Raw genomic sequence first — 15,946 nt, forward strand, 5'->3', positions numbered from 1 at the left:
TCTCTAAAAACCAAAAAAAGAAAAAAAAAAAAGAAAAAAAAAAAAAGAAAAAGACCTGTCCTTTCTGCTAGACTGAGGCAGGGGTCAAGTCAAGATATAACCTGTCACCACAAAACTGGTAAAGCGATGAAGTTTCCTCTCATGGCTTTAACATACTAGGCACAGTATGGGAAATGATGGAAAATAAGCTAGGCAATTGGTAAAAAAAAAAAAAAAAAAAAAGCCAGAACTGAACATTTCAGTCCTCTGCCACCAAGCAAGCTCAGTATGATTATCTATCAATAGGGCAAATCCTATTATTTTCTTAAAAAAAAAAAAAAAAAAGATTTTGACTATTTAAGTTGTGTTTGTGTGTGTGTACCCTTAGCAGTCAGAGATGGCAGATCCTCCTGAAGCCAGAGTCACAATAGTTGTGAGCTTCCTGATTCCAGGGCTGAGAACTGAAATCCCACGCTCTGCAAGAGCAGGATGCACTCCTAACCAGTGGGCCATCTCTCCAGCCCTGAGAACACTGTTTTTTAGGTCAGCTATCAATTCTGTTACAACTTTAACAAACGAGAAGCTATCAGAAGCTGGCCTAAAATTTCAGCACTTGAGAGGTAGAGACAGAGGAATCAGGAGTTCAAGGTCTTAAACTACAGAGTGAGTTTAGGGCCAGCCTGGGACATGAAACTGCCAGAAAAAAAAACAAAACAAAAAAACCTAGGTCAAGTAAGAATCCTAATACTGAGCTAGTAACAAAATAATTATGTCTCAACTAACAAAGGCACAGGCCAAGCATTAGTGAAGCATGTCTTTGGTCCTAGCACTCAGGAGGAGAGGCTGGAAGATGGGGTTCTGGGACAGCCAAGGTTACTAGTAAGACCCTGAATCAAAAAAATTAAAAAAAAAAAAAAAAAAAAAAAAAAAAAGCCTAAGTGCTATGTTCTATCTCTAGTACCAAGGTTTTTCAACTTCAGCTAGTTGGTTCTTTGTTGCAGGGTGGGGTGCCTCATAAGGAATTAAGCAGTGTCTTTGGCTTCTAATCTCTATGTGCCAGTCACACCCCAGATTTCATTATTTTAACTAAAAATGCTGTATGTGCATGTGTAGGACTGAACTCAGTTTAGAACCACTACTCAAGAGAAGTAACATCCAATGAGAAGCTTGAGATATCTAAGGCATGGGGCATAATCAAAAGCTACATTGCAGTCAAGGGTAAAACCTGTGTTACTCAGGTCCAGTGTTTCTTTGCTCCATACCTGACTCTGCCAGCATCTTCACAGCCTTGGCTTTGGCCAGTTCCAGGGCTGTCACCCAGCGCTGCCTCTCTACTTCTGAGCTGGCCTTCAAGTGGTAGGTCTGAGCACCCCCATTGGAAATGATAAAGTTGCAAGAGTCCTCCACAGTGATGTTGGCTGTGGCAAGGTTGATGGTACCACGGCAGGTGTGTCTCATTTCTGCTTTGGACCTGCCATAGCAAGACAAAAAAGGCTGAACAGAAAGGTAATAGATATTTGTCCTGCTCTGCTTTTAGTTTTTTTTTCATAACTCTGAGCACTTTGAAAATTAAGCAGTCTTAGGAATTAGCAAATTTTTCAACCCTTGGAAATGTAAGCATTGGGAAATTGCTTTCAGAGCTTATAAACATAATGTGAGTCAGATTTTACTGCCCCACTGTTCCTCTTACCATTAGCTTTAAAATACAGTCTTCACTGAGATAAAATTGCGTGAAATATTAATTCAGCAGTTAATTAAGTACAACTGAATGAGTTTTGACAAATGGATCCAATTGTGCAACCACTACCACAATCCAAGTGAAGAACATTCCCTCACCTAACAAAGCTCCCTCATGCCCATTTGAAGTCAGAAAACACTTTTTACTTAGCAAGTTATAAAACACTTTATAACCTTGTGCAACAAAAATTTTTGACACTCTCATTCTCTAAGAATAGCTCCATTTTTATACACTGAGCCACCCCCTCACTGTAAATCAGCCCAAATGAGAACTGTCATGCCACACTTAGGATCATATTGCAAAAGTGTATAAAAGATAAATCTTTAGCGATTAGACTATTAAATATTGGTCATGGCTCAAATGATAAGAAATAACTATCTGTCTGAGACACTAAAGAATAACCACAAAAGAATCACCAGGCATTTTAATCTTTCTAGAAAACGCAGTTTCCTAAGTTCCAGACTTTTATTGGTGGGAACTTCTAAGCCATCCTATTAATAGCCAGGAAAGATTCAGCAGGTCTGCACTCAAGAGGACTGGGTGTAAAAATTTCCCCAATGTCTACTGACAGTTCTATTAATAGACTAACTTTTGAACTTTACAACATTACTTGGTAACAACAAGTTACAAAGCACTTGACATAAAATATCAAGATTCACATTAAACATCAAACTCACAGCACTACTGAGAATGCAAAGAAAACTGTGTTCATCTTTTCACTACCGCTGGCTATGCCCAGGGACCTTCACATTGAAACTGCAGTTTTCCCTGTCCAAATCGGAACATAAAGAGGTCAAAGTCCTTTGCCACATTACAAAGCAGTAGAGCCAAGCAGCCAAATATACCTGGCACATCCAGAATTCCTACATGCCAGGAAGGGCACACACCCTTCTCCAGACACCCAAGATTTAGTATGTTTGAGAAAGTCTGTTTACTGCCCTTAGGAAGACAGATCCACTGTTGTTCACTTCATCACATGTAACTTTTTTTTCTTTCTCAAATGTACTAATGAGCAACAGGGGATCCTGGAGTGGGGGTAGGGGTCTCAAAGGACTGGCCATTTTCCTTGTCCTGCACCTGCCACTGTAACGTGAACTCCTGCTTTTTCTATTCTTACCTCTCAGCCCCAAGCTTCAGTTACATTATGAATAATGCAGGCTGAATTACAGACTCACAGCTGAAGGCCAGTTTACCCTTACTACTTGGGCCTCCATCACATTCCTCCCTCCTTATTGGCACTTTTCACTAACCACCTCCTAGGATCTCTTCTGCCTCCCCGGCTTCATGCACCAAAGAAGCTTCTCGGATAATAGAAAGTCTACAGCTGTTTAACAGACACTAAGAAACAATGGGAGGGAAGCAGGCTTGACTACAGCTCTTAGGCTCAGGCAAACACACCTATGGTTATAAATGTTTAGAACCGAGGCAGGAAAGATTCTGAGAGTGCAGGAAAAGTTCTTGCCTGATAAGGCCAGATGAAATAGTAATTTAATCTCTAGAAGCTAAAAGAAAAACCAATACTATAGCCTGGGGTGTTTGGGGAGTGCTGGGATTCTGTATAAGAGAATAGATTATGGGGTATCTATGTAAAGAAACATAAGAACGATAAAAGGAAGGCTTGCACACGTCTGTTCTCTGTCATTAGAGGATGGAGTCTATGAAGGAAAAAGGTATTTTAGAAATGGCATACATAAGAGACTCTAGGTTTTGGACATATGACAATCAGAGAAGGAATAACATAGTTAAATAATTCTAGAAAAGAAATGAGGATCACAGGCACCATACCAGGAAGAATAAACTGTCAATGCTGTAGAAAGGAGGTACTTCCCTGGGAGTGTAAGGTTATGTATAGATTGATAAACTGGACCCTGTTGATTGGTTGGTTTGTGAGTGGGACCATCCTAGTTGGCAAGGACAGACTAATGGTATATTTTTGTATGTTTCAGAAGGAGTTTACATGGAGTCAGCTACTGTGAAAAAGAAGGTAAAAGTAACAACAAATACAAAGAGATGGCAACAGGTAAGTTATTAATGTCCAAGGTCAGCACTGATCAAGATTGATACTGAACAAACAACCAAATAGCCTGAAAAGCAGATCACTCAAGAATTTGGTTGGATTACAAAGACCACAGAATATTTTTAATTTTTCTTAGATTTACTTTATGTGGGTTTTTTTGTTGTTTGTTTGGGTTTTGTTTTTGTTTGTTTGTTTTGTGTTTTTAGATACAGGGTTTCTCTGTATAGCACTGGCTGCCCTGGAAGACCAGGCTGGCCTCGAACTCACAAAGATTTGCCTGTCTCTGCCTTTTACTGGAATTAAAGCTTGTTATCACCATGCCCATCCCATAATGAACAATATTTGAAAATGGGGAATCAGTGTCATTAGTGATTTATGAACCAAGTTAGGATATGAAAGAACTGAACATTAGAATAGAAACAAGATATGAGCTTGAATAAATGGGGCAAAACTTTGGGTCAAACTTTAGATACATGTTATAATCCTAAACTGAGTTCTGGATGAGCAGAAGAAAAGGGCTCATTAAAACAAAGTCAAACTACAACAATGCAAATGTGATTCACAACTAATGTTGCTTAAGCATAGAGGATGAGCTACCTTACAGCATCTTCTATGCTTGAGAAGAAGATAACAATGCCCCCATGACAACCTCTAAGTCTTGTCTTCAAGCTTTCGTTAAAAGTCTCCAAAAAACAAGCCAATGTTGTTTATGAGAAACTTATTTGCTTACTCTGAAATTTTTGGTATCGAGAATGACTACTGGTGAAACTAAAAAGAAATACAGGCTGAACCATTCTTCTACACAGATCAGTGTCTTGGGTTCCCAAACTGGATGACCTTTGGGAAGAGATTTCAATTAAAAATGGCATTATACTAAGCAAATTCCTCTTAAAGTATACTTATGTACTTTTTGCATGAAGCACATTGTAACCATAATCTATAAACCCTGTTTTAGGTAATTATCTCTGTATCTAATTGGTTCATGTAACACTAACCTAGGTTTTAGGTTATATTGGTATGATCATTAACTTGAAATCTTCACTTCTCTAAGACCTTGGGAGAGTCTGCTTCTTTGTCAGGAACATGGGAACATGTCCTAACTCCCAGGAAGCTAGGAGATCTATGAGTACTGAATGAAATGTTGCATGTAAGGCATCCAGCCTCAATGCCCAGACACTGGGAATGCTTATGATCTATCCCCAAATCACCTCTCAACAGCTCTGTCTAGTAATATAAGCCCCAAAGTGTGACATGTTATTACCACGTTATGAGTCACGGTAAGTATACCCATACCAAAATAAGCATTTCAAAAACACTCATACTTCCTTTAATAAAATGTAAGTAAAACTAAAAAGAGCACGGGACTTCTGGCTAAGACAATCATCCCTGTGGGAGGAGGTGGGGCAAGCAAATGTAAAAGCTATAGCAAGAGTACACATCTCCATTCTGGGCTGTCCAGACCGAGAAAGTAAGCGCACGCTTAAAGAGGTAAGACATATATATGGTGGACAGAATCCCCAAGTCTCCCTGTCTGTGGTGTTCTGATGTCTGAATGTGTGGAGCGAGCAAGCAAGGGCAGGAATTATCAAGAGTGTGTCAGGAACTTTTAATTTGCGAGACTGGAGCACATGAAGTTAGGAGTTAGAACTTCCACTGTAAGTTCCTGAGGGGCAGTGCCCGAGCTCTGTCTGTGCCGCTCTAGCCTCACAACAGTGCCTTACTTGCAGAATTAGCGATTGCACCCACGTGGTAGCGGAAATACAATGGCAGAGCAGCTGCTCTCCAAACAATTGCTGACAGGAAAGACCCAGGGATGGAGGCAGACGAGGCACCAGAGACGGGTGATGGCGGGGACAGGAGCGGCATGTCAAATCTTGGAGGGGATGACTTTTGCAAGCTGTCAGCCTGCACAGGTGACAGACAGGGACCCAGAGAGACCTTGGCTGCGAAGCCGGCCGGAGGAGAGTGACAGCGCGGGCCCGTGGGCTGCGCTGGGGGAGGCCAGGTGAGCGTGGCGCCCCGGAAGCAGTTACCTGTAGTAGCTCAGTAGCCCGTTGCTCAGCACGAACCATCGCCGCTGGTAGCCCTTGATGTAATTGGTCCATTTGAAGAGCCAGCCCTCTCTAGCAGAGCCCGAGCCTCCGGCGCCCGAACCGCCCGAGCCGGCGGCTGGCGGTGCAGAGCCCGGGCCGCCCGCCGCCACTCCCCCGGCTCCGGGCCAGGGCGCCCGCCGCCGCCGCTGACGCGGACGCCACCCCGGAGCCGGGCCCCGCGTCCCCGCGTCCGCCGCCGCCTCCCACCGCGGGTGGACCGGCGCCGCCGCCGCCCGGAGCTGCGATGGCGGCCGGCCCGGCCCCACCACTCCTCTCAGCTCGGTCGCCGCCATGAGCCGCCGCCGCCCGGAGAGACAAGACCGGAACCGCCTACGAGCGCCGCCACCGCCGCCCGGAGCGCCCAACACGGCTAGCGCTTCAGCCGCCGCCGCGCAGCGTCCCCGCCCCGCCAGCCCCGCCGCGGGAAGGAGGGCTCGGCCGCCGGGAAGGAGGGCGGCGATTGGTGCCGCCAAGTGTCACTTGCGGAAGACCCCGCGGACATTGGCATTTCTCTCGGGCCTGTCATGCTACTCCGCCCAGTGAGAAGCTCGGGGCGCGACGCGTCCTCCAGGCCTGATTTCGATTGGCTTAAAGGAAAGTCAATCAGGCAGATCTCCAAAGCCATTGGTGCTTCTCTGAAGTCCGAGGACGGGAGAATGCAGAGCGCCCGGCCGGTTTGGCCTCTGATTGGCTACTATTTCCGCCAGTCATTTCAGTTTATGCTTCTGTCACTGCCACGTCACCCCCGCCCATCGCTCTGCCCTTCGTCCTCTTCCGCTCTTAGGCATTGGTGGTTGACATCAGCTGCTCAAGCCTTTCTACCAATTATTGAACGCATTGAGGTAAAAGGGGCAGAGTCCGGCCTTCACAAAGTCATTCTTCTTCTTTACTGGCTGATATCTATGTCTTTCACACGTCGATGGAGAGGCGGAGCTGTGCTTGGAGATGATTGGTTCTGGGAATTGTCAGTGAAAGCTGGGGAAGGCCGAGACATCAAATACATTCCTAGACGCAGGAGTGGGCCGCGCCCTTCTGTTCGCAGCTTTAAGGAAGCGGTGGACTGCTATAAGTGCTCTTTGATGTGGGCGTGTTGTGGAATTCCCTCCTGAATTAAGATTTGCAGATGGTCTTGATAGAGATGGATGGTTTCTGGGTCCTCCTAGGGATTCCCTTCTCAGGCCCTGCTTCCTGAAGAGCCCAGAAAGAGCTTCCTTAGCTCCCTCCTGCACCCACGACGCCTCCCACTTCCCACCCCCATCCTAGTCCCTTTCCTGGTTTACCCTCTGTCTTTTCATTCTAGATTGTTATACACTTCTGCTGATTCTGACCATCTATTTGCCGACCTAGTTTCCGGGGAGAATAGATTAGCAAAGACCTACCGGCCTTTATATTTCTTTTCAGATCTAAAAGCCTTTGTTAGGTTTAGTGTGGTAAAAACACAAATACTACTATTCTTGTTTGTTGTTGGGTTTTTGTTGTTTTGTTTTGTACTGAGTGTCGAATCATTAGGTTTGATGAGTTTTATTACAGCTTGTGTTGGGGGGGTCACAAATTCAGTAACTAGTGCAGCATTGAGCTGTTGTAAATTATAACAAAAATAGCCAAAAATCTATACTTCGGGGAACCCAATACCTGTTTAAAGTTTAGCAGTTGTAGCTGATAGTAGGAACTTTTATTTTTTATTTTTTTCTAATTACGTGTGTGTGTGTGTGTGTGTGTGTGTATCTGTGTATCTGTTTGCATTTGTGTGCAGGTACTTGTGGATGCCAGAAGAGTAAATACGATCCCCCTGGAGCTGGAGTTAAAGCTGAAGGGTAATCAACCCATAGGGATACTGGGAACAGAACTTGAGCCTTCTAGAAGATCGGGAAGCACCTTTAGCCATCTCTCTAACCCCAGGAATTGCTTTTAGATCCTGTAAAAACTATTTTCCTCTTGGATGTCAAGAAAGTAATCTAAACCAGGGAGTGGGGGTACACCTTTAATTCCAGCACAGAAGCAAGAGGCCGAAAGATCTGTGAGTTCAAGGCCATCCTGGTCTATAGAGTAAGTAAGGCCAGGGCTACACAGAGAAATCTTAACAACAACAAAGGACAACTGACATAGCTGTCACCTCGTGGTGGTACCTTTCTTTAAACCAGCACTCAAGAAGGAGAGGAGTTCCAGGATGGCCAGGACTACAAAGAGAAACCTTGTCTTTAAAAAAAAAAAAAAAAAAAAAAAAGTTATCTAGCATGTTTGTTTGGGAAGCCTGGCTTCTCACTTTGGTAAAAAATGATTACAGCAAAAACAAGGGCCCGCACAATAATGCAGTTGTAATAAAGTTCATTTGAGTTTCGACAAACTGCAAACAGATGTAAAAATTGTGAGCAGTGCTGCCTCTTGTTCCTTTGTTCAATGTGCAGTCACAAAGGAGAAACACACTTTTAAAACCAGGAGGTCTGGCTGTCCCAATTTCAACCTAGTAATCTACTTTAACATCATTGACCCAGGAACAACATTTTTATGAGGTCCCTGTGATCTTGCAGCACAAAGTACATATTAGTGCCATCAGTGAATGAGATTTTCTTGCCAAAATAATTGAAAGTGAATCATGTAAAGCCTCTAGATCTGCACTCCTGTTTCTAGGGGCTAGAGAAAGTTCAACAATAGGTCGAAGGAGACAGTCAAATCAAGAATATGGTCTCCAGAGAGATGGCTCAGTGGTTGTGAAGTTTTCTGCTCCTGCTCACAACCCAACTTCTCTCAGCTCAAACCCCCAATCGCTGGTCATCCCAGTTCCAAAGATCCAATGCCTCTGTCTTCCTCTGGCAACTGCTTCGGGACTGGGGTGGGGTGGGGGTAGGGGGATGGTGTTGGGTTCAAGACAGGGTTTCTCTGTGTAGCTTTTGGAACCTGTCCTGGAACTTGCTTTGTAGACCAGGCTGGCCTCAAACTCACAGAGATCCACCTGCCTCCCAAGTGCTGGGATTAAAGGCACGTGCCACCACAGCCCAGTCTAAAACACTTATTTTTAATGAGTGAATTTAAAGACCGAGGATTAGCTCAGTTGGTGGAGGGCTTGCCTGGCATGCACAAGAACCTGAATTCTATTCCTCAGCACCACTCACTAGGAGAGGAAGGCAGTAAACTTATTCAAGACCAGCCTGGGCTACATATTAGGGTGATTCTGTTTGCTAGCTAACAAACAAACAAACAAACTTAAAGACACAGGCAAATACCAGATTGGATTCTGGTTCTGCAAAAATGACTTTTAGACTTTTTTTTCCAGCACAGTTGCAAAATACAAACTGTCTGGTATTATCAGCCTGTTGTTAGGCAGTTACTACATTAATTCAGTGTTAATGTGGGAGATCTGAAAATAAATCTTTAAGAGTTGGAGAACTGGCCAGGCATAGTGGCCCACACCTTTAGTCCCAGCACTCAGGAGGCATATGTAGGCAGATTTCTTGAGTTCAAAGCCAGCCTGGTCTGCAGAATGAGTTCCAGGACAGCCAAGGCTGTTACACAGAGAAACCCTGTCTCAAAAACCAAACAAACAAACAAAAAAAGATTTGGGAAACTATGCCAAAGTATATAGAAGTGAATGTTGCACTATCTAATTTCCTTTGAAATGATTCACCACAAAAGGCAGAAAAAGGAAGACGGTCCCTAAATCACTATGTTTACTTTCATCAGTGAGACAGAGTTTCTGAGAAACGGCTTGCAGTAGGAAGAATTTATTTTGCCTTCTCATTTCCAAAGTTCCTGCTCAGGGTCTCCTTGCTCCACTGATTCTGGGCCTGCATGGATGAGACGAGCATGTAGTCAGCAAAGCACCTTACAGAGAAGGGCCAGTCCTCAGTGTTCTACTTCCTCCAAGTCTTAGAGAGTTAGCTCAGGAGTAAGAGTGCTTACTTCTCATCTCCAGGTTTTTGAGACAGGCTTTCTGTGTGTGTAACAGTCCAGGCCATCCTGGAACTCAATTTGTAGACCAGGCTGGCCTCAAACTCACAGAGATCTTCCTGCCTCTGCCTCCTGAATGCTGGGATTAAAGGTGTGAGCTACCTCTACCCTGGGGCCTTACTGAACCTACAAAGGACTGAGGCTCACTATCTAGCACCTATAACTCTGAAACTCCAGGTCTAGGGGATTTGAATCTTCTTTTTGACCTCCTTGGGCTCTTGTACACACATAATGCACAAACATATTCTCAGGCACACATAGGTATACATACATTTTTGTTTTGTTTTTCGAGACAGGGTTTCTCTGTGTTTCTTTGGAGCCTATCCTGGCACTCACTCTGGAGACCAGGCTGGCCTCGAACTCACTGAGATCCGCCTACCTCTGCCTCCTGAGTGCTGTGATTAAAGGTGTGCACCACCAACACCCGGCTGGTGTACATACATTTTTAAAAAATAGATTTGCCTATTGATTAGTTCAAAGCCCTTATGAGAACATCACATTTCAGTGATTGAATCCACCACATGGGGGAACCAAGCCTTCAAGAAAGGAACCATTTGGCAGGTGCTCCCTATATGTAAATCATCACAGGAGTGTGTACCCTAAAATCTGCACACATGGAGACGTACATATCTATGTGCTTACCTAAAAAGCAAATATAGCAAAACCGGAACTGGTTGGTTGGTTGTTTTTCTCACATATCAAGTACATCACTGTTTGTTGTGCTACAATTTTTATTTTTGTTCAAAAAGATTTTCAAACAGCTTCGTGTGGTGGTGTATGGCTTTAATCTCAGCACTTGACAGATAGAGGCAGGGAGATCTCTGAGTTCAAGACCAGTCTGGTCTACTGAGCCAGTTCTAGGACAGCCAGTGCTATGCAGAGAAACTGTCTTTAAAAAAAAAAAAAAAAGTTACTAAGTTGAATTATTGTTACTCCAAACCACCTCCAGAATACAACTCAGAATTTTTAGTGTGGCAGATGAGGTCCCTCTGGGAACCATCTCTGCCCACCCCTTCCTCTCCTGCTTTTGTCTCCATGCTCCATTAAATTGATGCACACACCTTCTCCAGGTGGGCCCTGGACTTCCTCCGACTGGTGCCTTTGTAGAGACTTTCTCTCTCTCTCAGTGACCAATGTGATTACTACATTTCTATAGAGTATCCCCTTGGTCTTTATCCTGTAGCAATCCCCCTACAGACTCACACTTTCCCTATAGTATTGTCTTAAGTTTTAGTAAAAACATCAGAGAAATGCAACTTGAAAAAGGGGACATTAGTTTTAGATCATAATTTTAGAACTCTCAGTCACAGCAGGAAGGGGTGGGACAGGAGGGAGAGAGAGCATGCCTGTAGTGATGAGGCATGAGGGCTTTCTTTTTTTCTCCTTTTATTTTATGCAACCTGTGGATTGCTGCTCTCCATATTCAAGGGGAGGTTGTCTTTATCCCTCAGTTAACTCTCTCAGCAAATGCCCTCATAGACCCAAAAGGTGTGCTTCACTAATTTACTTGTCTATCAATCCAATAAACTTGATGAGATTAACCTTTATGGGGCTAGAGAGATGACTCAGAGGTTAAGATTGAGTCCAATTCTTACAGAGGACCAGAGTTTTCTTCCTAGATCTTACATCAGGTAGCTCATAGCTGCCTATAACTTCAGCTTGAGAGGGATCCTAGCCTCCAAGGGAACTCTGACCTCCAAGGGAACTCATATACGCACGCACACACATACAATTAAAAATAAATTAGTTGTGCATCTGTTATCAGCTTGAAGCCTCAGCCATGTGTTGGGAACACCAGAGTAAACATACAAATAGACTGGCTCTGTGTGACCTGAGGGTCAGAGGCATAATCAATACGGAACATGTGAATGGATAGACACAGTATTTGTACAGAGAAAAGTATTACAATGATTATACACACAAGAAAAGCTGTGGAGGTCAACTGGGGTGTTAGGAAAGAGAGTAACAAGTGTAATTTATTTCAAAGAAGAATAATCACTCTTTAAGCTATAATCTGGCAGTTGAGAATGAGTTAGGAAATAATAGAGACAGTCATTCATGTGAAAGGGTCTGAGGAGGAAAAAGACAGTGACCCAGGTGGAGACAGAACATGGTGCTTGGAGACCTGGATTTCTTTCTTAGTGCACGGGGACTTAGTTAAAGCAAGTGACCTCAGCTTTTGTTTAAAGCCTACCAGTGGCTGCTCTTATCCAGCATGCACAAAGCCCTGGGCTCAATCTCTGGCACCCCATTAACTGGCACACACCTGTAATCCCATTATATAGCACTTGAGAGGTAGAGACAGGAGGTACAAGATACCCTGCCTGAAAAAAACCCGAAAAACAGCAAACAAAGAAACAAACAAAAGCTGGTAACGTCACTGAATACTGTGACAACAGATATGGGAAGATGCTGACAAATTCCAGGGTTTTGGAGTTAGGATTGGTGCATCTCAGTGGTTTAGTCAATGTGTGTGAGGACAAATGTTTGAAATTACTGTTTAGTATTCTCATCGAGTCCTGAACTCTATGTAGTCATTCAGTCACCCACCCCTATGTAATCTTCTATGCAGCCCTTTTCTTTATGGAGTCTGTGTAGGGGAAGCTGTAGCCACGCCTACTTAGGGGCTGGCTACAGGTGTGCCTGACCACGCCCTCACAAGCTTGCGAGGGCGTGGTCAGGGGATGTAGGGTGACTACGTTTGTTCTTTTGCTTTCACTTTGCTTCTTGCTGTACAGACTGCTGTCACGCTGGCTGGCTAGGTCGCTCTGTAAGTAAGGCTTTTCCCTGTTAAGTACCCTTATATTTCTACCTAACTCCGTATTGGTAATTTCCCACTATATTTGGTATCAGAAGTGGGATTCGAACCCACGCCTCCAAGGGAGACTGCGAGCTGAACACAGAGCTCTGTACCTTCAACGACTATGTGTGCCTTCAGCCTATCTTCTAGAATGCATCTCACACAACGCCTCCAGGGGCATCTTCTTAATCCAGTCTATTCTCCATCCAGAATTCTCCTTTTTTGGTGTTGTTTTGTTTTATTTTTGTTTGTTTTTTTCTTTTTGCTGAGATAAGGTTTCGTGGTGCAGACCTGGCTGGCCTCAAACTCATAGAGATCAGCCTGCTTCCTGAGTGCTGGGATTAAAGATGCATGTCATCACGCCTGACCTTCTCCATCCAGGATTCTCAATGGCTTCCTTGATCTAGAGGTTGAAATCCAACAACTCCTCTGCTGGTTCTAACCTTCCTTCATGGTCCCAATTTTCACTGTTCAGTCTATACAAATGCCAGTACTTTTGACATTTATACACTCATTACTTTTTTTTTTTTTTAAACAAAGACTCCTTTTACACAACCATCCTCTGGTTTTTGTTTTTGTTTTTGTTTTTGTTTTTGTTTTTGTTTTGAGACAGTCTATTGTAGCCCTGGTACTGGAACTCACTGTGTAGACCAGGCTAGCCTCAAATACACAGAGATCCACTTGCCTCTGCCTCCTGAGTGCTGGGAGTAAAGGAGCATACCACCATGCTTGGCAGGGAATGTATACATGTTTTAGCAATTAGCAATAAAATGGATATGAAGAAAGATCTGTGTGCAGCATTGTTTCTTTTTTGTTAAATTTAAATTAGAAACAAGCTTGTTTTACATGCCAATCCCAGTTCCCGCTCCCTCCCCTCCTCCCCTGCCCCCCACTGAGTCTTTTTAAGTTTTTTTTTAAGTCAACACACAAAGAAGTAGTTTTATTACAGCATTTCTTTTTGTGTGCACACGTATACATGTAGGTACGTGAGTACAATTGTGCACATAGAGGCCAGGGGTCAACCATGGGTGACATGATCACCTGGTTTTTATTGGCCTGGAGGAACTTGCTGACCTGATTATCCTGGGTGGCTGTCAAGCCTTTATCTTATCTCTGGCTCCCCAGCCCGAGATTACAGATGTGGACCACCACATTCAGCTGTTTTTTTTTGGGGGGGGGGTTTCGAGATAGGGTTTCTCTGTGGCTTTGGAGGCTGTCCTGGAAATTGCTCTTGTAGACCAGGCTGGTCTCGAACTCACAGAGATCTGCCTGCCAACTGCAGGGATTAAAGTCATGCACCACCACCGCCTGACTGCTCCACATTCAGCTTTTTAAATAAGGTTCTGGGGATTAAACAAGTGGTTCCCTGCCCAGGCCCCCTGCCTCCCTCACCTCCCATCCCCCCACCCCTGCCCAAGCAAAGCCCTTTACTGATTATCACTCCAGTCCACATTACAGAATCTCCACACCAATACTTTATTTCTAATTACTCCCTCCTCGGCTCTGCTGGTGTCTTCTCCCCTCCAAATAGTCCCCCATCTGCCTTCCTGTAATATGTATTCCATTGCTTCCTAGTTCATTTTTCTTCCATCTGAGCATACACGTTTTTAGATAAACATGTTTCCTACTTGCCAGGTTAAACTTTTAAACTTATTTTTCATTGTGCATGGTGACAATGGTTCTATGGCCCAACTTTGACCATGTGATATTTTGCTAATGGCACAGATGTTTGTGGTGTGTAAACCTTGTTAATGTAGTGCAATCTGGGCATTGGGTGCCCCTATTTTACCCTCACTTCATTTGCATAGTCCATAAAACACATTGTTATTGGAAAAGAGAATCTTTTTTAAAATTTTAATTATTGATTGATTTGTGCATGTGTGTTTTCAGTTAAAGTACTCACCATATAGCTCAGGCTGGCCTAGATCTTACTGTGTAGACCAAGCTGGCTTTGAACTGACAGAGATCCACCCGCCTGGCATTACAGCACCATGCCCCAACAACTGATTTGTTGTTTTAAGGGACAGTAAGAGTCTCTTTGGTTCTTGATATTTTTGTTTTGTTTTTGAGACAGGGTTTCTCTGTGTAGCCCTGAGTGTCTTGGAACTCAATCTGTAGACCAGGCTGGTCTCAAATTCAGAGATCTGACTACCTTTGCCTCCTGGGTGCTGGGATGAAAAGTGTTTACCACCACTGCCCGGTCCAGGAGTGTCTTTGTAAATATGAATGTGAAGTAATTTGAGTTTGCCTTAGACTGAATTCTCCCAAGGCGTTACTGGAAACACTCCTTTCTGGGAAATGAAAGCAGCAGGAAGGGCCAGAAGCAGAAGAATGAATGTAATAGCAACAGATACCCTCAAGCACAGCATGAGCTGGACTGGAGTCAGCTTGCTGAGGTGCTCAAGCTTCAGAGTAGATAAGCCTCAGCCTTTTCCCTGAAGATTGCCCAGGGAGTGGGCAATCCTGAGAAACAGACACTCAGCTGTGAGCCATCAGTCACTAACACTTGCAGCTGAGGACACTGCTTAGTCCTAACATGAGCATCTAGGAGGTTGCTCCAGAGCATCCTATACTCCATAAGCACTTCCCCTCTTAGGCCAAGACTTCGTTAGTTCTCTTAACCTACATGAAAGACCCTGCTAGGAGCTGAACTTAGTAACCCTGTTGTTGCTTGCCAGAGAGACACTAATTCCTTTTCTCCCTAAGTGATTCGTAGTGTCTACCGGTTCCAGGTCCTGTACTCAGAGTGGGAAAGAGCTTGGGGAATGAATTCTATTTTTGTGATCACTGGGGATTGGTCTAATTTCCTTTGTTTGCTATCTAACTTTTCCTGGAGCAAGGGCTGTCTCTGAGCCTTCTAACCTTCCTCTTTCACTCAAGTCTAGGCAACCGAATGATGTAATTCATTGAAACTAAGGAGACAGAGTGAGGGTGTCAGAAGGGATCCTTGAGAGAGAAGGAAATAATGTGCCTTCTGCTTTTGGCTCCTTAGGTGTAAGCACCACATTGTGTGTTTTCAAATAAGGAGGAGAGCTTTGTGCCCCTCGTTCGGTCACAATGTCCCAGGGCATAAATCCTGTGTTTGCTAAATACATTCAATCTTGGGCTGTTTATACAACAGCTTGACAATTTTCCAATCACCATATTAGTAACTGTTTCTTAAGGATTTGGGGGAGGATTAAATGAAAACACAGGAAATGTGCCTTGATTTATGATACTAAATGCTACCTGTAATTATTAATTGTGAAAGGCCATTAGAGCCCAATATATCTCACCCAAGTTGTAGTTCAGATTTGACGCTTCCCTCCCACAGGCTCATATGCAGAAGGTTTGGTCCCTAGCTAATGACCATAATAAGAAGTGATGGTATCATA

The 15,946-nt window shown here is 44.0% G+C and overlaps 1 protein-coding gene across 1 annotated transcript in view; it reads right to left on the reverse strand.

Annotated features, from left to right (window-relative positions):
• Positions 1–6,129, reverse strand: part of Osbp (oxysterol binding protein) — a 31,623-nt gene extending 25,494 nt beyond the window's left edge. Inside the window, 4 exon segments of the mRNA XM_027406637.2 lie at positions 1,242–1,450; positions 5,768–5,962; positions 5,964–6,084; positions 6,087–6,129. Of these exon segments, the coding sequence (XP_027262438.2) occupies positions 1,242–1,450; positions 5,768–5,962; positions 5,964–6,084; positions 6,087–6,120 (559 nt within the window). The 5' untranslated portion in view covers positions 6,121–6,129.
• Positions 6,130–15,946: the final 9,817 nt, after the last annotated feature.

Source organism: Cricetulus griseus, chromosome 3 (genome assembly GCF_003668045.3).
Source record: "Cricetulus griseus strain 17A/GY chromosome 3, alternate assembly CriGri-PICRH-1.0, whole genome shotgun sequence".
Classification (NCBI taxonomy): domain Eukaryota; kingdom Metazoa; phylum Chordata; class Mammalia; order Rodentia; family Cricetidae; genus Cricetulus; species Cricetulus griseus.